We start from the raw sequence: 25,503 nt of genomic DNA, 5'->3' as shown, positions 1-25,503 counted from the left end.
AATGATGTCTCATGCACACCTTCCGCATTGTCTTAGTGTGTGGTCTCGTTGGATGCACTGATAGACGGATGAGAAAAGAAAAGCAGAAAAACCTAGTCTCATTTTGACAGCAGTGAATGTATCACTGCACAATGAACCAGTGCACTGTTTTGCAGAAACTCAACACCAGCTCAGTCAGCTTTTAATCTTAGGAGTGCTTCAGTGCTAATGGATAAACAACTTCAAGCGATGGGTTTTGGGCTGTGTTTGTTTTGGGGAAAGAAAATCCATTAGCATTCACAAAGAGAGGGAGGAAGGAAAAGAGGAGGCAAGATGCGAGAGAGAGAGAGAGAGAGAGAGAATGAGAGAGAGATAGAGAGTGAAGCTGAAAGAGAGAGAAGCTGAAAGAGAGAAAGAAGCTGAAAGAGAGAGCGAGAGCGAGAGAATCTGGCAATATATTTTTTAATGTCAATACAGTATGTACATTTTCCTTAATCCTATATATATTTAAATAATTTCAAGCACATTATTATAAATACATGATCCTGTAGTACATGCTTTTCTTCACACGAATCTGGTAAACAAACTTATGTCTTTATGCTGTTTTAATTCTGTGTGAATCATCCGCATAGCATATGAATGTGCGCCTTCACACTCCACATATAAAACGGCTCAGATTATGCTTTGTACTGATAACAAGCATGTTAAACCTATGAGTTAAATTCACTGTGAAGTCAAGAAGAGCACAAGTGGCTATGCAGACATGAAAAAATCTCCCATCCACAACTAATGTACTGCACGTTTCATTTTTTCATCAGTTTTAATCATAGCAAGATAAAAAAAAAAAAAAAGATAGCTGAAAGACTGCTTAGCTATAATACATATTCAGACATTTCAATAAAGGTCAATATCTGTCCCTCTGTCTGTCCATCTACACTATATTGCCAAAAGTATTCGCTCACCCATCCAAATAATCAGAATCAGGTGTTCCAATCACTTCCATGGCCACAGGTGTATAAAATCAAGCACCTAGGCATGCAGACTGTTTTTACAAACATTTGTGAAAGAATGGGTCGCTCTCAGGAGCTCAGTGAATTCCAGCGTGGAACTGTGATAGGATGCCACCTGTGCAACAAATCCAGTCGTGAAATTTCCTCGCTCCTAAATATTCCACAGTCAACTGTCAGCTGTATTATAAGAACGTGGAAGTGTTTGGGAACGACAGCAACTCAGCCACGAAGTGGTAGGCCACGTAAACTGACGGAGCGGGGTCAGCGGATGCTGAGGCGCATAGTGCGAAGAGGTCGCCAACTTTCTGCAGAGTCAATCGCTACAGACCTCCAAACTTCATGTGGCCTTCAGATTAGCTCAAGAACAGTGCGCAGAGAGCTTCATGGAATGGGTTTCCATGGCTGAGCAGCTGCATCCAAGCCATACATCACCAAGTGCAATGCAAAGCGTCGGATGCAGTGGTGTAAAGCACGCCGCCACTGGACTCTAGAGCAGTGGAGACGCGTTCTCTGGAGTGACGAATCGCGCTTCTCCATCTGGCAATCTGATGGACGAGTCTGGGTTTGGCGGTTGCCAGGAGAACGGTACTTGTCTGACTGCATTGTGCCAAGTGTAAAGTTTGATGGAGGGGGGATTATGGTGTGGGGTTGTTTTTCAGGAGCTGGGCTTGGCCCCTTAGTTCCAGTAAAAGGAACTCTGAATGCTTCAGCATAATAAGACATTTTGGACAATTCCATGCTCCCAACTTTGTGGGAACAGTTTGGAGCTGGCCCCTTCCTCTTCAACATGACTGTGCACCAGTGCACAAAGCAAGGTCCATAAAGACATGGATGACAGAGTCTGGTGTGGATGAACTTGACTGGCCTGCACAGAGTCCTGACCTCAACCCAATAGAACACCTTTGGGATGAATTAGAGCGGAGACTGAGAGCCAGGCCTTCTCGTCCAACATCAGTGTGTGACCTCACAAATGCGCTTCTGGAAGAATGGTCAAAAATTCCCATAAACACACTCCTAAACCTTGTGGACAGCCTTCCCAGAAGAGTTGAAGCTGTTATAGCTGCAAAGAGTGGACCGACGTCATATTGAACTCTATGGATTAGGAATGGGATGTCACTTAAGTTCATATGCGAGTCAAAGCAGGTGAGCGAATACTTTTGGCAATATAGTGTATCTTAGGATGTAACCAAATCTGAATACAATATTTGGATGAAGTATTTATAAATGAATAAGGAAATCCTGCAGGAAGCAGCCTGGAGGTTTTTACATTTCTATGATGCAACCCTGCTGGACAGAGCTCATGCTTTTTAACATAAATGTTTGGTGGTCCATCCATATGGCAGCATGTGCCAAGGTGTTTTAAATTAGTTTAGATTTATATTTTTGGAAAATAACCAGCTAATATCATTAGGAAATTATTACAAAAAATCTTACCCTTATCTCTGAGACCAATCATGAACTTTTGTAAAGTAGCCAGAATTCACAGCCCATGCAGACAATGGTTCTATATCTACCTCTTAGGGATGCAGCCAAATACACATACATTCATACAGATCACGTATTAGATTTTCCCCACTTCTGCTAGCAGGGCCGTTTTTGTTTATGTGATGTGGGCCGGAGAAAGGTCTATTAACATGATACGAACAGGATGTGAAACTATTCATTTTCCAGGGTTTGCTTCAGTAGCCCAAATGAAACAGGCACACAGAAACTGGACAGTTTAAGACTTTGCCGCCCCAATCTGCCCCAATGTTTGATGTGTTCGGGGGTGGATTTTTTTTTATGCTCACCATTATTATTTTTGCTGTCCAACACTAGATATTGAGGTTGAAATTAATCAGTGAAGTACAGCACTCTTTATATGTAGAGTGTCCAATACCCCCAGATAACCTTAACTTTCCATTGGACTACTGATTGGAAAATTGTTAGTTTAAATCCCAGGACCACCCTTGAGCAAGGCCCTTAACCCTCAACTGCTCAGATGTACAAAGGAGATAAATGTAAATCGCTCTATAAGGCATCTGCCAAATGCTGTAAATGTATCCTGTGTGCATTTTTTCCAGATGTGGCCAAATCAAATAATTTATAAATTCTTAAAAAGAAAGAATGTACTAGTGAGCTCAGGAGCACCAAAAGATCTGGAAGATCTTGGAAATCAAGAATTATTCTCTGTTAATGAAAAAATCCTTCACACCAGTTGATTAACAACAGCAGATTAAGAACCCCCTCCAGGAGGCACAGTAGATGATCCTGTGTTGAAGTCAAAAACCAAGAAAAGCCTTGTACACGTCTCTACTATATATAGTAGATATATAGAACAAGAGGAGAAAACAGAGAAAGAGCAAGATAACACATCATTACCTACGAGGACAAATCATTATATTTTTTGCTTTAATGACAGTGCGCACTCGAGCTGGCATGCACTTCAAAGTTTTGCAAAACTTTCTGATTCACTTTAGATCAAATCCTTCAGTGTCGTTTGAGCTTCTTTGAAAATATCAGGCACAAGAAAAATCTGACCTTTTATATGGAGCAGATAACATGATCAATATCACAAATTTGCTTTCAGTAAAATATGGATCTAGAAATATTGCAAGATATTGAACATTTACTTTCTTTGTTTTTAAAAAGTTTCAAGCCATCTGGTTATTTTGAATATTAAATTAAATAAAAAGATTTTCAATGCTGGCTCAGACCTTTAGATCCCACAAATACATTTGGACACATATCCACTAGATTTAGAAGGAGATTGGGGTGAAATTGAGTTGGGCTACAGTGAAGGGTTGAGCTAACAAGACCGAATTCCTTACTGCAGTCACACTCCCATCGTCCGATACACACAAAAATGACCATGCCTCCAAGGCCTGAGACGTTCTGAGAGTCTGTTTACCTGGATACATCAACCCCCATCACTTACCCCTTAACCCTTCTTTTCACACCCCAAGGCACATGCAAGATCACCTCAGAAGAGGTAGCACTTCACATTCTTCAGCAGGGGTGTGGGGGTGTGTAGCTGTGTATATAGCAAGCAGACAATGCTACTGAATGCAGAAAATGCTGTATCTAGTTTATACAGTATTTATAGAGAGCTAGGTCATGAGATTTTTTTGGTGTTAGCATCATCATAATCACTGAAATGCCATTTTGCTACTTCTACGTAAGTTCTTTGGTGAACTCACACACACACACACACACACACACACACAACACACAACACATACTCAAACACTCAGTTCAATTCAATATACATCCATGTCTATAGCACCATCCATATTATAGCTGTTTACATGCTGTGTTTTTTGCACATTCACTCATCTGCTGCTGTTGCTGTTTTGCACACATTTCATTACAGAAATGTATGTTTACAAGAACCCTCTTCTTTACAATTCTCTTATTTTTTGCACTTTTTACTGTATAATATAATATAATATAATATAATATAATATAATATAATATAATATAATATAATATAATATAATGTATAAGGGTCAAAACAAAACAGTACAGGACATATACACAAAATAGCGCTTATTTATCTGTCCTGTACTGTTTTGTACTGTCTTTTGTCGTGCACTGGTTGCACACAGTGCCCTTTATGTTGCTAGGACAACTTACTTTTAGTCCTTAGCTCTGTGTTTTTACACCAGGGTCCTGGAGAAAAGTTGTGTCATTTGACTGTGTACCATAGATATATATGGTTGAAATAACAATAAAAGCTTCTTGACTTGCGGCATGTTATATTCACTACACATTCTAAAGTCTACATGTTAAGAAATTCTCCGTTAGTATTTTGCCGCTACATTACCTACTCTACATCTACCTCTGCGTTCACACACTTCTGAGCAAAATTCCAAATGTCTGATGAAACCTTCTACTGTAGGTAATCAATAACTAGCACACGTCCTAATAAGAGACAATCCTAAATTAACCATTGCTCTTAAAATGCATCTACTCAACCAATGTGCCAGGGGTTGTAATTTAGATTCAGTGATAAGAGAGTTAGATATGCGAGAGATGCTATCTCTCAGGATGGAGTACAATGAGATATTTCTGGGAACCTACAGGGCGTGTGTGTGTGCGCGCCTGTGTGTGTGCGCAAATGGTTTTTTCTGTGTTAAAGAGCACTTTACATACGGCAGCATGTCAAAACAAGCTACCCAGGGTAAAGCTCTTACCGAGCAGCACTTTCCTCCTCCATCTAACATGAACACAAATCCAGAGTATAGCCACAAGTAAAATTCAGCTCCATGTGGACCACAGTCCAAAAAAAAAAAAGAAAATAAAATATTCACACCTCCATCCACCTGCTTGGCCTAAAGCACACTCGATCTCTTTTACTAAGCATTATGCTCATGTTAAAAACATTCGTGCAGGCTATATAAGTGGTTAGTCATGTGCATGCACACACACATACAAATGCACACACTACTGTCTCTAGATACACAAGGTGATCGTAGATCATACTGAGAACTTCATTAATCTCCTAGAAATAGCTCAGACCTGCTTTATCCATAAGCTGCTTTTATCCTGCTGGAGAAGGCGCACAATAAAACACAAAAAGAGCCAAAAGCGCAAATATCCGGTGTTTACGACTGAAACACAATGATCCCCTTTAGACCGAAGAAGCAAGCAGATTTGAGCAACCCGTCGTAATCCATTCTCGCAGGTGCATAAAGGGAATCAAAGCTTCTAAAGAGGAAGACACTCCTGTGCACTTGGTAAACTGTGTTTAAAAAAACCCACAAAAATGTTGTCCATATACTTGAATGAGCAGAAATGTGAGATTGTACAGACAATCTGTTATATAAACAGCACCTTATAATTCGAATGTTTTTCTTTTAGACTGTTATTATTCTTAATTCTGATGATCTCAGTGGTGTGATGATGATATCAACACTGGGAATTGGGTTTACTTAAGTGGTACTGTAGTGTCTAATTATTTAATCTAGTTAATCTAGTTCATTTGTTGACGTTTGTTAGTATCAAGAAATTATAGTTTTGTTTACCATTGCCGCCTTAAGCCTTAAGCAGCTGATTAAAAAAAACACCAATATAAATCAAACAAACCAAAAAAACACCCTGTTATTTCTTGTTATTTTCGTTCTCTTACCATCGTCCAGGTCTGGCAGGATGCTGATACGTGTGCTGGGGTATTCGGAGCCGAGACGGCCGCCTAACACCATGCTGAGGGAGACGTTAAAGCTTTCCTCGGGCTCGTACAGAGAGTCGTCGATGATCACCACGCGGCAAAGCTTCTCCGTCTCTCCTTTTTCAAAGCGCAGAATGCTGCTCTGTCCCTCCGCTCGGGAGATGTAGTCCGAGAAAGATAGAACAGTGCTGGGGACTGTCCCTGTAGCCGAGCCTGCAGAGAACACCAGATCAGAAAGATCAAAAAATTGATTGGAATAATTCAATAATAAACAATCAAACAAACCAACAAAATAAAAAATTAATTTTTAAAAAATGGCTGTTTGTGATCTGAAAATGAATAATGCCTCTTTCCTTTTTAAACTCATCTTTAAAGATACACTGAAAAATTAAAGCAGAAAGATGGCAATAACGGCTCTTGCACTACATCGTGGTTGAATTCTTTATTCTGCTTCCGTTGGCATGGAACTCAGTAACAGTAAATAAAAAACTTGCTTCAATAAATAATAATAATAATAATAATAATAATAATAATAATAATATAAATCAAGTCAATTTATGCCACATCACATTATCTACTTCAGCTGTTGATTACTTACCGGTAACAGTAGCTCAAACAGCTATAATTTAAACCACAGTTTTATAATAATATCTTAATGCACTCTTCCTGCTTTCATTTCAATAAAAACAGTGCAGGGAGCTGGGAGCTGGATGGCAGATGCTCCACTTAATTTTAAAGCTGGGATTTTTAACAAAAAACAAATGTCATTATATAAAAAAACATGATATGACGACGCTTTCTGTGAATGATTTAAACTGTTTAAGTCTTCATTGTCACTGGTTTGATGTGTTATAGACCATTATTAAAGGTAACGATAGTGTGTGTCCAAAAAGTATCCATATATAGGTCAAAGTAACACTTTTTTCCCCCCCCACAAATTAATTTAATCCTTGATTTACTATATTATTCAGTATGCTCTTCAGAATGCCTTTGACAAAAAAGATCATAATGATATTGCAGGAAAAGGATCTAATTCAAAGTGCAATTACATGCATGTATTGTGTTAAGATGCATCAACATGAGATCATGAGGGGGACAGATAATTTCCATAATATCACACCACCTTGTCACTGATTATTTTCCTAGAATAGCATACCCCATCGTGTTTATCCCTTACATTAATAAATCAGCAGTCAGCTTCTGACTACCATCTGTTAGCGTAGTTAGTGTATCTACTGCAGTTTCTAAATAGTCAGAAGCCTTCAACTCATGAAATGCCCCAAAACCAAAAGAAAACTACATTTTGCTCTCAATAATAAGTAATGGATGTTACAGTGTCTTCCCATCTCCTGCATCAATCTATATTTATTACAGTGGCACAGATGGTTGAACGTACCTTGCAGCGTGTAGCAGAGCACCATCAGCTCCTCACTGACGTCTCCTCTTCTGTGTAACGGGACGAGCAGCTCTCCAATGTCCTCCTCGACAACAAGTCTTGCCTGGGGAATGAAGACTGTAGACTCTGCCAAAAAAAACAGAGGAGAAAGTGTTATTCTTCTCTTGGCATACGAAAATGTCTGTAACAGTAAAAAGTTCCGGCTGAAAAGAAGCCAATTTGAAGAACCACTTAAGATGGGCTGATTATTCGAAACCTTATTACTGAGCTTGGGTTGAGGAAATTCCTCACTTAAGCATTTTTGCATTCTACAAAAAAAAAAATACATTGCTGCCAAGATCAGACTGTTCCAGTTTTTTTTTATTTATTTATATTTTAGAGGCTTTTATGCAACACAATTCTTTAAAAGCTTTGTGCATTCCACAATTACTGGCCACAGTGGATGAATTGCCCGGCTGAATAGGAGTGCACTCAGGTATTTCAAATACCACAAACAAGTGAACATTTAAATGAATTTTTATAGGGCATTAAAGTGACTGAGGAAGGGAAGGTCAGGCAGTCAAAAGGAGGATGTTTTTGGTCATGTTGAGAAATCCAAAAAAGGGACATACAACATACAATTCTTCATTCAACACAAGAAATAAATAAATAAAATAAAATCTCAAAAACTCTGCTCTTGTTACAGGTCTCCATACTTTTAAACTTATACTCAGGACACCATAGATGGTGTTTGTGCACCACAGACCCAGACAGTCAGGGAGTGTAGGCAGACAGAAATACAGAGTAAAACACAATGTATAGATTGGAGTCTGAGCTTGTTACTTTCAAAAGAAGCGACACACTACCTCCAGATCTTAATGAGTGAGAGATCCTGGATTGGAGTCCACAAATTCCCTAGATGTTATTTCCTTTTTCTTTACCTCTTTCTTCTTTCAGCCTCAACCTGATCTTCCAGAGCACACACTGGAGAATCAAACTACACCTGTCTTAATTGTCACTACTGTATCTGCAAAGCTAAAGCCTGATCCACAAGACTTGAGATAGTTCCTGCAGGATTTTCTGCAATTATGAGGCCACAGCAAGACTAATTGAGCATATTTTATTCTTCTTATTAATTGCCAGTTCTCTTTTCTTCCCAAATGAAGGATAATAGAAACTTTTTCAAATTTTACAAACTACTTCCAGAAAGTAAACATATTTGGCTCCGAAACCTAACAGAGACTTTTCGTATACTAAGATATCGAATAAAGCGTATAAATTGTCCCATGCTGGTTTGAAAAATGCATATGTTTGTAGTTAGTGGCCATTTTGCACTTATTAATAAAATAATAATTAGATGAGTGATGCCACTTGCAACACGAGTAAATATTTGTTTTTTGGTGTTCTGAAAGTTCTGTTTTCCCAGAAGAGTGAAAATGCAAGTTACCTCATATGTGTATGATTATGCACTGAGTAGAACACTGATTAAAGGCAGTGACATCAACAGAGTGGGTTTATTTCGTTCTCAATTTTAAAACCAATCAAGTCTCTTCTCTGTAATCACATCCAGGTGAAATGTACTGACTCTAACTGTCCAAAAAAGCTGAGTCACTGTCTGTCTTCAAATGCAAAGTGAAGACTCACTTTTAAACACACTACTTTACCTCTCATATTAACTGCTATGTAACAGGGTACGCAGTATGGACTTGTTATGGTCAGGGTACGCAGTATGGACTTGTTATGGTCAGGGTACGCAGTATGGACTTGTTATGGTCAGGGTACGCAGTATGGTCTTGTTATGGTCAGGGTACGCAGTATGGTCTTGTTATGGTCAGGGTACGCAGTATGGTCTTGTTATGGTCAGGGTACGCAGTATGGACTTGTTATGGTCAGGGTACGCAGTATGGACTTGTTATGGTCAGGGTACGCAGTATGGACTTGTTATGGTCAGGGTACACAGTATGGACTTGTTATGGTCAGGGTACGCAGTATGGACTTGTTATGGTCAGGGTACGCAGTATGGACTTGTTATGGTCAGGGTACGCAGTATGGACTTGTTATGGTCAGGGTACGCAGTATGGACTTGTTATGGTCAGGGTACGCAGTATGGACTTGTTATGGTCAGGGTACGCAGTATGGACTTGTTATGGTCAGGGTACGCAGTATGGACTTGTTATGGTCAGGGTACACAGTATGGACTTGTTATGGTCAGGGTACGCAGTATGGACTTGTTATGGTCAGGGTATGCAGTATGGACTTGTTATGGTCAGGATACGCAGTATGGACTTATGGTCAGGGTACGCAGTATGGTCTTGTTATGGTCAGGGTACGCAATATGGACTTGTTATGGTCAGGGTACACAATATGGACTTGTTATGGTCAGGATATGCAGAATCCACAGTATGGACAGTATACACAGTATGGACTTGTTATGGTCAGGGTACGCAGTATGGTCTTGTTATGGTCAGGGTACGCAGTATGGTCTTGTTATGGTCAGGGTACGCAGTATGGACTTGTTATGGTCAGGGTACGCAGTATGGTCTTGTTATGGTCAGGGTACGCAGTATGGTCTTGTTATGGTCAGGGTACGCAGTATGGACTTGTTATGGTCAGGGTACGCAGTATGGTCTTGTTATGGTCAGGGTACGCAGTATGGACTTGTTATGGTCAGGGTACGCAGTATGGTCTTGTTATGGTCAGGGTACGCAGTATGGACTTGTTATGGTCAGGGTACGCAGTATGGACTTGTTATGGTCAGGGTACGGAGTATGGTCTTGTTATGGTCAGGGTACGCAGTATGGACTTGTTATGGTCAGGGTACGCAGTATGGACTTGTTATGGTCAGGGTACGCAGTATGGTCTTGTTATGGTCAGGGTACGCAGTATGGACTTGTTATGGTCAGGGTACGCAGTATGGTCTTGTTATGGTCAGGGTACGCAGTATGGACTTGTTATGGTCAGGGTACGCAGTATGGTCTTGTTATGGTCAGGGTACGCAGTATGGTCTTGTTATGGTCAGGGTACGCAGTATGGACTTGTTATGGTCAGGGTACGCAGTATGGTCTTGTTATGGTCAGGGTACGCAGTATGGTCTTGTTATGGTCAGGGTACGCAGTATGGACTTGTTATGGTCAGGGTAAGCAGTATGGTCTTGTTATGGTCAGGGTACGCAGTATGGTCTTGTTATGGTCAGGGTACGCAGTATGGACTTGTTATGGTCAGGGTACGCAGTATGGTCTTGTTATGGTCAGGGTACGCAGTATGGACTTGTTATGGTCAGGGTACGCAGTATGGTCTTGTTATGGTCAGGGTACGGAGTATGGTCTTGTTATGGTCAGGGTACGCAGTATGGACTTGTTTTGGTCAGGGTACGCAGTATGGACTTGTTATGGACAGGGTAAACAGTATGGCCTTTTGGATTTATGAGGCCATTGTTGATTTGTACTAATGTAGACATGCCTTTCAACAGAGACTTCAATGCCTGTGTTAAAATGCTGCAAATGTAAAATATAAATGTAAAACCTGCCCTTCGGTCACATCCTTTAAGTGAGTTTCGGATTCGGTAAATTACATTGTAGGTGCTAAATGAATCTATTTGTATGCAAACTGCCCTGTATATTGAACTGTTGGTTTAATTGCCCAAAATTACATATTCATTTAAACAAGCAAGCAAAACAAGCAGTTTTGAAAGACATTATTATACCACCTTGAAAATATAGGGAAACACAGATTATTAAGTTCAGTGTTTTTACACTAGTTGCTATTATGTCTTTTTACATCTGTTTTTCTTTTTGTAAAAATGTTACAAAAGAAAAGATAACTTATAACTTAGAAACTGCTACTGCCCTACTCCTTCCTTAAGAGAGACTGTATTTGCATTTCTTTTAAATCTGTGACCCAGTCTTCAATTCCGTACACAAAATTGCAATTAGCAGCCCTGTTCAATGAACGCTGCTGAAAACCGAGCTCCTTTTTATGTTCTTCATACAAGCTCCAAAGCAACATCAATGTCAACAGCCAATTACAGAATGCTGGGACAGAGCACTGGGGTTAGATTTTATACCGAGGGATGCTATTTTTTTTCCTTTTTCATACTTGTTCCACAGCCACAAGAAATGGACTGAATGATAATGCAGCATGCATTTTATACCAAAACCCTTTTAACCTCAGATGCCTATTCTGTTTCACATCAGCTGTTGGATATAGCTGAGACACCCGGACCTGCATTATAATCATGAAGACTTGTGGTGTAATCATAGAGCAGATGAACCCCTCAGATGCGGGTTAAAACATCTGTCCTGCATGACTAAAAATCTTCATACCAATGCCACAGCTCAGGGCAAGTAGGTCAGACCCATCGATGAAAAAACCCTAGCACTGTGTTAAAATATTAATGTGGATAGGAGTTCATCTGGAAGGATGAATACAGGCCCACACTGCAGGATCCAAAAAAAAAAAAACCCACCCACAAACACTTAAAAGGGTAATTAATCACAAACACAGAGAGTAGAGCAAAATAGCATGCCTGGAGCATGTATGCTAGTCAAGTGTCTCCCTTCTTCTACATTCCTGACATTAGAGAGCCATGTCTCTCCAACACGTTAAGCTTCCCAAAGGAATGTGGCCTCGGCAACAACAAACCCTGCCGTAAAACAAGTAATTAGCTCACAGGGGAAGCTGTAGGTTTTTTTTTTTTTTTAAATGGAGAAATAAGTTCACTCTAAGAGTGCATCAGCTGCATTTGGTGTGATAGATCTGAATTATAATTACCAAGAGACACCACAAAGCCAATAAAGGAAAACATGCACATACACACTGTGAAACAAAAATAAGCCTTTGGTTATTCATAGCCTACAAATCTAAGTTTGCTTATGAATGTGAGAACGGTAGACTCCCACGGCAATGCAGCAGACAATGACGCTAAAGTCAACATATCTAGAGGCTAATACTCGACAGGGAAAAGCAATTTAAATTACCAGAGCTAAGCTGCACGTTTATCATGACAATGATTTTCATTAGCAGCTCCTCCGATGCTTAATTTGAAAGTAGGATTTTGTACATATTCCTCTATATAGTATATACAGCATTTGGACTCCAGAAGGACTCTCCTAAAATCCTCAAAGTTTAGTTCTTGAAGAAAGTTAATCCCTACACATGCCATATTCCTATTCACTCTAAGTGCAAATTGCCATAAGAGACTAGATGTTCTGCAATGTCCTTAATGTTGGGTGGTTAATAGAAGCTTGAAAATGAGTCTACTTAGATGCGGGAGAAAAATGGATGTTGAAAATAGCCAGGAGGGATGATAAAGTGCTTAGATAATTACTACTTAAAAAAAACTCATCTTTAGTATTAGGCTTATTTTATTTATATTTATGGAAATAAAGCAGGAATCCATGCTCTCACTCACTCACTCACACACACACACAATTAAAAACCTCCAGACATATTGTGCAGTAACTCAGACACCACTATTATGAAGTTTTTACTGACATTTTGTTCCAAATGGAGAGGAATGATAACTGATGTTTTCTTAGTAGAAAGTAGCTTTGCTTAATAAGTACCATTTATCTCAGAACTACTGTTTTGTCAGACTGAAAACTTACTTTAGTACTTAATGATTACATTATCTATTATTCCACTCAACACTGAAATAAAGAAATATATGATTAGTCAAATTTAAGAAAATATATTCCATAAAGTTGATATAAAAATATCACATTTCTAAACAAAATTTGTTTTCATTGTTTATACTAAACTTAATTTAAACAGGATTCTAGTTACTAGATTGAATGGTGTTGGGTGAGTGTGATCGTTTCATGTACTGTAGTATTAACGTAAACCGTTTACACTGTGAATTTCACGAGGATGTTGGTGTTGATTGGGATCTACAGAATAAATACAGTATTAAACTTAGCCATATTAAACATGCATGGTAAAATAGTGCAGTGGTAAAGTTTCTGTTGCAACACACCAGTGCCGTTAGCTCGATTCCCAACTCGGGTGCAAACTTGGTGTGTGATTTTAAATAGCGCTTTGAAAAAGTGTGGTCAAATCATGTTGGATGAATGAAAATTAATTGTGTTAATGTTACTCAATTTAATCAGCTGGAACCAGTGCACGCATTTGCATTAAGTAAATTCAATAAGTTTTTTTTCCAGTTGCACAAGAGTGAAAAATTGAATAGAAAACTGGCTCTGTGGGAGCATTTTGCTGGCATGGGTTGAGCCTATTTATGCCCTTAGGGAGGAAAAGACAATGTAAAATCAATAAAGGTTTTTCTGACTAATTTCCTTAATCCTGTGAGGAAGTCCTAGAAGTGGTCTTTACCAGGATGCCAATATCTCCATCCACAGCACATGAGGGTTCAGGCAGATTAGTATTAAAACAATATACTATGGTCGTTACAGACCCCACATAACAACAACTGAAGAGAAATTAGAGATTTTGCACTGAGGTTTCAGACATAGCACTCCACCAAAATCATGCCAAACACCAGTTGCATAACAATGTTCTTCCCTTCAGTAGAGTTCTTGAAGAATCTATGCTGAGGGACATTCAAGATGTTCTGGTGGCTTGTGGTGACCCAACACCTTAGAATAGCATTACATATTTATAATGTAAGTGTGCAATTTAATTTCATTAAAAAAATCTGCCACAGAGGAAAACAATCTTAGACTTAAAAGGTATTAAAAGGTTCTATCTAGCATTTTCTGTCATTCTCAATCCATATATATATATGAGATACTTTCAAAATATTATAGTATAATATTAAAAAAAAAGGTGAAAACTTCTTATTGAACATCAAAACGTTATGCCTTGATGTCTTAAAAATGTAAGACCTCATTAAACTCTCTGTGTTTCTTACCATCTTCTGGATCCACAATTTCCACTGTTGCCGCTGCTGGTGACTCCAATGCCCCCATAACTGGCTCAGACAGAATGATGTTGAAGGTCTCTGACTGCTCATACTTTCCATCAGAAAGGATCTTGACCCTCCATGTAGCGGTGCTCTGGCCTGGGTTAAACTGCACCTGTTTCTGAAAATTCCCCCGAAAGTCTTTCTCTTTCTCAGCACTGCCATCCAATGTGCCAAGCCCTTCAAAAGAAATAAGAGAAGCGGAGAAAAGGTGAGGAACGATTTGGCCCATATTTAGCTTTATTAATCTTGTGGAAAAGGAAAGATTCCAATGATTTTGCTTCCTCTAGGTTGATGGTGAGGCCATACCTCCCAGTGGAAAAAGCCCTTAATGTAGTTTTAAAATTGATATGCTCTGGTAAGATAACTTTCTTGACAATAACAGTGCTTCTTCAACATTGTTGATAACTTGTTTCCTAGGAATTTGTGTCACAATCATTACAATATTTAAAAATGTCAATTGTAATACTTTTGGGGTCAAAGGCAGATGCATGTGCATGCAATCTAATTTTAAAAAGCAAAACACAATTACAACCAAGCAAAGAGTGGGAGCTGTAGTGGGAGCTGTACAGCACACAGCAAGCACACTGCAACAGAAGACTCTTCATACTCTATTGAAACACAGGACTTAAGTAGGGTTTCTAATTAGTGGTAACATAGAACATGTGTGAGTGATCGATAGGGGACATGTGACTTGTGATGTGCTGGGGCTAATGGGTAATGTAGTTCAAAATTGATTCTGGCATAACCATGGCAAATATGCATTGTTTTCATATTGCTTGATCTCTTCATTGCAAAAAACAATGAATGGTTTCGCATTTAAAGAATGAAATGCTGAAATGATTGCACATTACTTTGAAATGCCATCAACTCAGCTGTGTTGATTCCACTCCTTTATAATGTCATAATGTCAAAATAATGTCACTGTTTTCACCGCATTTCATTCAAAACAGTGCAGATTTGTGCCACACTGAAATGTAATAAGTGTCAGAATGAAACGTAATAACTGTCAAATCACAAGTCCTCTATGAAAGTGGCCTTCACAGACACACTCCTAATCGATCTATGATTCCTGCCATGAAGCCCGGTGGAGTTTTTATATCTTGGCAACATTCAGATTAAACTGTCTACCCATTTTCTGGCTAAATGTTCATCATCAAATGTAACACATAAACACTCTAAATCTCCATTTATTGCAGCTCAGATGAATACTTCTGGCTACTTTCTCAAATATGCTTAGAATTAATTTGTGATTGGACAGTTATAGCATTTCACTGCTGAGCCGGTGCTGCATAGTTTTGACTAAAAATTAAATAAAGATGACCAGGTCATTTACAGGGAAACAATGTGCTGGGAGTCATTTTTAAAGCACTGCACAGTGGAATGGATTCAGTTTTGACACAAATTTATGTATTTCATTCTTTAAATGCAAATAAATGTTTTACTTTTTTTTTTCTGTAAAGAGATGAAGTAACTTATAAATGTATTATGGCTTGACATCATAATTGCACTATAAAGTCAATGGGCATTGTTCTAGAACATTCCAGAACATTAGTCATTCATGCTGCACTAGCAGGTGAAGGAAATTGAAGGTTGTGTAATGACAGAATACAAGTGTGTACAATGCTGTAACCTCAGCTTGCCAAGAAGTGACGAGCGAGTCTAGAACGTCCCTCCCATTGGGGCAGTCTGTGTTGAATCTGCCATAAAGTGTTTGATCTGAATCACTTCAAGCACAGGGGTTGGCAGGGTCCCTTCTGTCAGAGCCTCCCAAACAGCTGGGTGGAATTAAATTTCTTCAGGATACAGGCTTAATTCGAGCCTGTGGTTCAGGAATCCTCCTCACTCAATGTGTCAGTGTGATGTTAAAAATGAGATCTCATGTCACTTTATATTTAACACGAATATACGTTTTTCTTCTTATGCATGCACTCTAATGAGAGGTAATTTGAACGGGAGAAAACCATTTATGGAGATTCCACAGCAAACAATTAAGATATTCATTTAAAACAAAACAAAAAAAACCCAATTGTTTTAACTTTTGGGTTTAATAATGTGTTTAAGCTGAACAGTCTGATTCACCACCACTGTGAGTAAGAAGCAGGTTTGCTGAGACTAAAACAGGTGGTCCAGGATTAGTTCATAGTCCTTTAAGCCACAAATAACAAATAAATACAAAATAAATAATTAAATCTGCTCTAAGATTCGTTTTCTGAGGGGTTTGATAAATAAGCATCATGATCTGAATTCTGCTTACATCGGAATACAGTCTCCAGGCAGTATGAGAGTCATTTCACATTCAACCTCTACTATGTCCTCTGTGCTCCCTTAACAATAGAAAAATACATGAAACATGATGGAAAGAATCTTCAAAGAGGAAAGCCTTGAGATATCGATAGTGGAAAGAAAGTAAATATAAAGAAGAAGAAGAAGAAGAAGAAGAAGAAAAAGTGAAAGAAAAGCTTCACTTTCAATTCTATCTTTTGAGCAGCAGGAGGGCTTTTCTGGGCATGTGGAGAAGTGGTGGAGGTAGAGAAGAGCAAGGCTGCAGGAGAGTAGTGGAAGAGAATACGCATGTTTCCCGGGGAAAGCAGAACGGCTCTAAAGAGTTGCACAAGTGGACCTTGCAGCTACTTATGTGTTTTTCAGTAGTTTTTAATCAAAGACAGACAGACAGACACACACACACCCATACAGTTTGCAAAGATTTAGACACATATCCTCCAAGCAACTTTTATCTAACCAGATAAAGATGGCGCAGTCCTTTTTTGTCACTAATTTGAGCAGCAGTAGCTCAGTGGATCAGACATTAGTGAATGTGAGTTTAGATACCAGCACTGCCAAGCTAATACTACCCTTAACCATCCATAGCTGTATTTGAATTTGTAATGGTTGGGGAAAAAAAAGACATGCAAAATATCATGAAGATTAGAAAATCTGGTATCATGAGTTTCTACTGTGTCTGGCTTGACTGTAGTCATATGTTAAATCAAGTCGGGATTTGCTGATGTAAAATAAATTTGCAAGAAATCAATCCCTTATAATTAGGGATAAAATGGAGACAAATAGTAACTTAACTTAAACTTCGAATTTTTTTTTTTCTCTTCTCTGTTTCTATACTTGTGTAAAGCTGCATTGAGACAGTGTCCATTGTTAAAAGCGCTATACAGATAAATTGAATTGAATTATAATGATAGCTAATTAAACAAGTAACAAGTAATATTAATTTGATTTCAAATCACCAAATGGTAGTAGCACAAGTATAACTCAAAATTGGGAAAACCCCACAGCGTTGCTCCTCTGGGATGGCACCATGCTTGACTCTACACTATGAATAAGAAATGAAGCACCAGTCCATGAGCTCAGAGGTGTGTTGTGATTGGCTGGCAGTGAGATCAGTTAGAGCATGGCTCATGTGTTCATATCTGGGTCCTGGATATCTTCTCTCAATCACTCAGTTAAGTGACTGAATTTAACAGCTTACATAATTTTTAGCATGATTTTTTACTTCCTATGCCTAAATTACACAATACAGCTCTGGAAAAAATATAAGAGACCACTGCCCAGTCTCCAGATTTGAACCCTCATCAAGAGGAAGATGGATGGTCACAAACCATCAAGCAAAGCTGAGCTGTTTGCTTTTTTGTAAAAAGAGTTACCCAACAGCAATGTGAGAAACTGGTGGAGAGCATGAACTTTTTACAGAACAATTAGTTCTGGTCCAATGATTTGACTGGTTGAACAGCATTCAAAGAGTGTCTATATTTCCTATAACCGCACTGGGACGTTTCACCATGTACAACCCTCTGCTCTGCTGTGCTTGTCATGTAAAATTTCACTTCCTAGATCAAACGGTTACTGCAAGCGTTAGTGTTAGCGACATGTGCAGAAGACAAGTACTACTCAGGAATATAAATTTTGTCTTAAAATCTGAAAGCTCATCAGATGAAGATGAAAAAGTAAGAAAGGACACAAATTTTACCAGAAGCATCTCTAATAACAGGACGAAACAATGTGAGCTGGCTAGCTTGCTGATGTGTTTTTGTTGGGATCCATTTCTGCTTGTGAAGCAAAAATAAACATAAGTTTATTTGTGTACGAAATGTCACTTGACATCAAATTTCTTGTTTATAAAACTGCTCTATAGAACCAATATTGCAGTCATGATTATGTGGTTCTACAGTATAGCAGCACAGCTGTGATTATCAGTGGCACTTGGCCTATGGCTGAAACACAGCCGTGCCAGTATTGAAAATAACTGCAAGTGCGATGATGCTTAATTGAACACCACAGTCCAGATTTAAACCCCCTTTTACTGTTATAACAACCTCCACAATATGAAGGCATTTCACTAGATTTTGGAGCGTGGCTATGGGGATTTGTCCATCCAACCACAAGAGCAGTAATGAGGTCAGGCACTGATGTCTGATGAGGAAAGGTGCAGTCAGTGTTACAAGTCATTTTAAAAGTGTTCAAGTGGGGTTGAGGTCAGGGATCTGTGCAGACCATTTGAGTTCTTCCACACCAATCATTGCAAAACATATCTTTGGCCTCTTTGTTACAGTGAAGGGAAATTGGCACTGTATAGAAAGACAATGCCGTACTCCTAACTTTTTTTGGCAATAGTTTGGGGAAGACACACACACAGATGTCCATGTACTTTTGGTCATATAGTGTAAAGAAAAAAAACAGGATAAACATCTGCTTTTGATCGGCAGAAAGTGAAGCTTGTATATGCTGAACTCTTGACTGAGCTGTTTATTTAAATATAACCTTATCGATTAAAGCCAGAATGCAGAGGGCTAAATTAGTCTCAAACTCCCTAAAGTGAGAGAGAAACATCATTTTCTTTTTTTTAAAGCCTCATTAGTTTGAGCACTTTTTCCTTTTCTGTTTCTGTTATATTAATTGTCTTTTCGTATCCTCTATTTTTTCAAAACCTCCCTTTTATACTCTCTCTCTCTCTCTCTCACACACACACACACACACACACACACAGAATAAAACCTTCAGTAATATGAATACTGTGACACTGATTCTGATCGGTGACACAAACACACAAACAACACACACACACACACACACTAATTCTGAGAGACTGCAGATACAACAAGCTTTCATCTCTGCCGCTAAGACTGGAGAAAAAAAAATCTCATACACTGGATAAAAACCACCATTGATAAGCCGGCGCAATAACAGCGCACACCATGAATTCAGTCTCACTTCAGTGCAAAAGATTATTCGATGCTAATGACTGAAATCCATATTATGTTTTGCCAGGGTCTAGAGATTGCAGAATTTGCATCACCTTTCATTTGGGATTATGGAAAAATTCAGGGTAGTGCATTTAGTTAAAAGAAAAACCTAACATTGTTAAAAAATAAACAAGGATCCTTATGTTATGGCTCAGACTACTAGCTGCACATTATGCAATCCAAGTGGAGGTGTAAAGAACAGAATAAGTAGCAAGGTAACAAACACATGATGTGTCCTTCTTTTGTGATGCTTTACCACAACTTCTTTCAGTTGTTGTCTGTTTTGAGGGTTTCTCCAAACAGTCTCCTCTTCAGAAGGTAAGATGCTTTGCAGTTGGCTTAAGGTCTGATGAAGATCGGGTGTATTGCTCACAAATGAGCTAAATGTTTCTGGAGAATTCTGAATTTATTTGGCTGCTACCATCATGAGTTACAACAATAAAGATCAATGAAGTAGCCATGCAAGTCCAAGCCATAATGCTATGTCCATTGTGCTTGACCAATGAGCTTGTATGTTTTGGACTGTGAGCACATTTACATTTCTGGCATTTGTCAGACAGCATTATCCGGAGCGTCCATCAGTGAATACATCAATACTGGTTTACATCAATACAGAATAAGGAAACCATCAGTTCAAAAACTCTGTTGGGAAAGTAAGCGCAAGTTTAAATATTTCAGGAAGAGGTAGGTCTTCGCCCATTGTTTGAAGACAGTCAGGGACTCAAAACAGAGAAGAGTGACTAGGAGTACCTACCTTGTACCCTGAGAGATGGTGGGACCAGTTGAGCCATGGCAATAGATCTGAGAGAGTGTTGTGAGGAGTGATAAGAGCTTTGAGGTAAGAGGTAGCTGGTCTGTTTTGGGCTTTGCAGGTAAGCATCAGTGCTTTGAATCTACTGCAGCTACCAGGGGCCAGTGGAGGGAGCGTAGCAGTGGGGTGATGTGGGAGAACTTGGGCAGGTTGAAAACAAGTCACGCAGCTGCATATTTTTTCATTTGCAGAGGCTGAATTGCATTCAGAGGTGGACCTGCAAGCAAAGTGTGTCCGATCTCGAAAAGACTGAACAAGCAACTGAGTGGCCTGTGTGGATAAAAACTGCCAAATGCTTCAGTTGTGATCCTTTATCTCCACACTTTCCATCACTTCGCTAAAGGTTTATCTTAATTTCAGAAGCTTTGTGACTCATCAATATATTTCTTTGTGAATTCCAACCTGGCCTTCTGTTTCTTAATAATGATGAGTAGTTTGCATCTTGTGGTATGGCCTCTGTATTTCTGCTCTCAAAGTCTTCTTCAGATGTTGGACTGTGGTACCTTCACCCCTGTGACTGTCGTTTTGGGGTTTTTCTTCACAGCTTTCCCAATATTTCTGTCATTAACTGTTATTTTTGTCTATACTGTGTGATGACTGGTTGTTTCAGGATATTCCAAATTGTTGCATTAACCATGCCCAAGGCTTGTGCTAAGGCTCTGACTGATTTCCCCAGCTTCAAAGGCTTGCTTTTCTCCTATCTCTGCTCTTTATGATGGTTTATCCTTTTTAACAAAAAATTGTCTTCACAGGTTAAATCCAGGGCTCAAAGCAAGAACAGACATGAAGTATTATTAATTCTTTAAACAATCAATTCTTCTATCAGTCCCTCGTTCACATTTTAAGACTAAAGGTGACCGGGCTTTTGCTGTGGCAGCTCCCAGTCTTCCCCTCCACATAAGATCTTCCCCTTCTATTTCTTTGTTCAAATGAAAACCCATTTTTATTCTGTATGCTTTAATTCGGTTTGAGGCTATAAAATTTTATTTGTCCCTTTGTTTGTCTTGATTGGGTATGTTTTTATCTTGTTTTATACTTGTTGTACAGCACTTTGGTTGCAACTCCTGTTGTTTTTACATGTGCTATATAAATAAATAAATTAATCAATCTAACAGGAAACATCTACCAGTCACATTTTCCAATATTTCTGACAACATGAATAAATGAATGGGTTCAAACAAAAGGTGCCATGTTGTTAGCCCATCTAGATGTAAATATCAGCAAAGGAAAGCTGAAATTCGTCTTTATTTTTTATCTCAAACCAAAATTTCTTGTGTCGCAAAAACCAAAGAAATGGCCTTGCTGTTTCAGTGCTTCTGAACAGGACTGTATATCTACCACAGACTCACCAACAAAAGAAGTTTCCCCCAGGTATCCTCTGCGTCTGAGTACAACCTCCAGGACTCCGGCCTTCTCGTCCACCACGTAGTTCTGTTTCTGTAGAGAGATCCAGGACCAGTCCAGGCGGAAGTGCTGCTCCTTCAGCTTATTCCCTCCTAAACATGGACAAACATTCCAACTCAGATCATACACTTTTCCTTATTTGTTCACATGGTTCATGTAAATGTGGTCTTGCATCTAGTATTGCAAAGTTCTTGCATCATAACAATGAGATTACAATTCCATTAGAAATGTTTATAATTTATGTTTGGTATGTTTGTCTGTAAAATTCATTTTTTTTAAGATTAATAGGGTTATAACAAACAAACAAGCAAAAAAACAAAAGTCATTTCTTACTACCTGACCTTGCTGCAGTAGGTACCATCAGGTTTAAGGACTGGCAAAATACTTTAATCTTAGGTACAGTGCAATTATCAGGACTGATTTCTGACCCAAAACATCAATATGACTAAAATGTATGGTTTATGAGTTTTAATTCTTTCATAAACAGTGTTATAATTTGTTTAGGAAAGAAATCTATATTCTAAAGGCCTTTTTGGCTCTGATTTCTTTGTCGGATGCCACAATATGACTATAAACTACTACATATGCATTGTCTTATTTGTAAGCTTAAATTGTGTTTTTTTCCTGTATTGTGTATTTGTTACTTTTATTTTAGAAACACAAGATTTAATGTATTTTCGTCTGGTGTTTAGTTTTATTGGCTCATACTACTTTTGTCAATAGTCAATAATAATTCATTAAAATTGTAATTAAAATGCCTTTCAGTTCATTATTTATAAAAATTATTATTAAAATAATAATTAGTAGAAGATTAGTAAAAATCAATTATTGTATGTCCCTGCATTGCTAAAGTGTTAGGAGTTATGGATTTTGGTAAACTCACACACACACACACACACACACTTACTTTAATTAAAAAAATGCAAAACAAACTTTGGCCACATTAAGCCTGGTGTTTTTCATAATGGACGGATCATAATGGATAATCACATCGTGGCACAAATCCAAAATGAAACTAAAGCAAATCAGATGTGATGTTCATATAAAGTTCATAGAGATTCCTATCAATCCTAATCAAATTATAACCGATGTAATTAGACCCAGGTGAACAGTGGTAAAGGCTTGCCCATGATATGAGCACTTTGGCATAATCTACTCAAAGCCTCTCTCTCTCTCTCTCTCTCTCTCTCAATTATGCAAGACTAGAATGATCACAGTCACCCACACATCGATTCATGTCATGCACCAAGCAGCCATATGTGGGTCAAGATAAGCTTCTGTCCTGCAGATTCCTCATGCATGTAAAACATCTCTATTTCACTTCAGCCCTCTGTTTCATGCAAGCCTTCAATTTTGCATGTAATGATAAGCCACCATGTCTAGCCTGTGCATGATGATTTGGGAGGCTGCAGGCTGGGTTTTTAACACTCTCAGGCCAAAAAATATTGTTACAAGCCTCTTCACAGACTTCAAATATCTCCATATGTCCAAACTTCTCTAGCATCACTGAACTCACCTACAAACATGATAAAACATCCCCCTTACATAAGTGTAGTGTTTCTGCCATATGAACCATATTCAGAGTAAGCAAATTAAGTTCAAAAGTTCATCCATTTTTATGCAGGGAAAGCTAATCCTGCTCAGAGACAGATTACCAACCAGCGTAAATCAATTTTATATTAGTCTCATTCGGATTATGGAAATTATTCTGCCTTTTTTTTCCCTGAAACTTGGTTTATTTTAAGCAGAGTTTAGACCACTGCTTTTACCTGCTTTTAGATACAAGCACTTGCTTTTCAACACACACACGCACAAACATTCAGGGCAAGGAAATTCATAATGAAAAACATAATAAACAGCCTTTATTCTTTTCTTTTTTTGCTGTCAAATGCAATACAGTGCGACGAAAAACCCCACTCCGAAAAAGATTACTTAAAAATAAAGAATAAAATGGAATAAATGATGACAAATGAATGATGATAAATTAGAAGATGGCAAGCACTGAAATAAACATATTAATATGAGTCTGTTATGTTGCCAGTATATTGCGGCATGAATAGTACTAATTGTAATGATCACATTAATCACTGCACATTTGGTTTAGTTATATTATAATATATATTAATGACACACCCTCATTCCTCCCTTAAACTGTCACACATTTGGCAATGAACTCTATACTTCTCACATATGATCATTCAGCAAGTTCAAAATTGCGCATAATCACATGCTCTCGCTCTTACACTGACTTCTGAAAAACGCTGAATGAAGCCAAGAGTTACGTCTGAGGTCTGAATACTGATGTGTGTAATTTCTGCTCTAAATCCTCACTATGTGTGATTAACTCAGCTCCGTATACGGCCCATACATGTTCTGTATTTGCTTCAGAATGAATTGGTACCATTTAAAAAATCCTTACAGCATAGTAACTATATATAGTTCTCAACGGCTATAATTTACATAGTAAACTTTATCCTAGCACTGCAACGCTGCTACTGTAGGACCCTTGAGGAAAGCCCTTAACCTTCAACTGCTCAGGTAAGCTGGTCTGGATAAATGTATCTGATAAATAGCATAAACATCATATGAATCAGAGGGTTTTTTTTTACATTTTAGACTTTATACATGGGGATTACCTTATACCCTTATTCTCTTATACCCTTCCTAAAGGTTTGTGTGTGTATAATCATTTAAAAACAGCAAACAAAATAACAGATCATGCAAATAACACTTGCTGATTTACTACAATTGAGCAAAACAGCACATCTAGTCCATTTTTTTTTTTGTTACTGACTATGTCCTTTGGGGCATTTCTATATAAGGGTGGTGAACACAGGGCAATGCCAATGAAATTTAGTTAGTTGTGCATCTGCAAATTTATTTCCGAAGCCTTAAAGTCACTTCGAGTATGTGTGCAAATTAATATAACTAGAGAATATTTTATATAATATATAAATAATTTTTAATAGCCTGTTTCTGGCGGGTGAAAACAAAGTTATACAATATTATATTTAAAAAATAAAAATGATTGGAACCCCTCCCAATAAGATCGCTTATTATTACCGTGGAAACAATGGTTTATTAAATATTCACCACATTTGCACGTCTGATGCCACCAGGATTTTTTCACACTCTTTTATTATGTGCATTCATGTCCTTTTATTAATTTATTCATATGATATCTTCTGACAAAAAATGTGTTCTTTGTCTCATTGCCTTTAGTCGGTTTTTATCTTTCAAGAGTAAAATTTATTTTTCGATATTGTTTCCTCCTACTACTTTGCATGTTATGTAATTAAAGCAATTATTCTTTGTAAAATCACACGCAATGCTCCCATCCTTTATCCCATTGCAAATTAATGCTTATTATATTTGTATTTTAATAAATCAGGGCTTACTGTACTTTGTCATGGTAATATATGGAAATATAGATATATCTGCCATGCAAAGTATGTTTTTTTATATTAGTGTGCTTGTTGGAAAATGTCCACAATATAGCATATACTGTATTACTATAAACTTTCTTAGTATTTGAATTGCCTTTTTTTTCATAAGACTATGCTTGAGGGGGAAAAAATGTAAAACTGTAAACAGAAACCTA

The 25,503-nt window shown here is 38.1% G+C and overlaps 1 protein-coding gene across 2 annotated transcripts in view; it reads right to left on the bottom strand.

Moving 5' to 3' along the window:
* frem2a (FRAS1 related extracellular matrix 2a) overlaps positions 1-25,503 on the bottom strand; it is a 67,220-nt gene that overhangs the window by 29,265 nt on the left and 12,452 nt on the right. For both annotated transcript variants that reach the window (XM_058411072.1, XM_058411073.1), the window contains exons 3-6: positions 21,848-21,994; positions 14,382-14,612; positions 7,535-7,660; positions 6,100-6,351 (exon numbers count right to left, since the gene is read on the bottom strand). In XM_058411072.1, the coding sequence (XP_058267055.1) occupies positions 6,100-6,351; positions 7,535-7,660; positions 14,382-14,612; positions 21,848-21,994 (756 nt within the window). The remainder of the gene's footprint in view (positions 1-6,099; positions 6,352-7,534; positions 7,661-14,381; positions 14,613-21,847; positions 21,995-25,503) is intronic.

Source organism: Hemibagrus wyckioides, linkage group LG16 (assembly GCF_019097595.1).
Source record: "Hemibagrus wyckioides isolate EC202008001 linkage group LG16, SWU_Hwy_1.0, whole genome shotgun sequence".
In the NCBI taxonomy this organism is placed as follows: Eukaryota; Metazoa; Chordata; class Actinopteri; order Siluriformes; family Bagridae; genus Hemibagrus; species Hemibagrus wyckioides.
The sequence above is the reverse complement of the archived record's forward strand: the minus strand, read 5'-3'. Positions and strand labels throughout refer to the sequence as shown.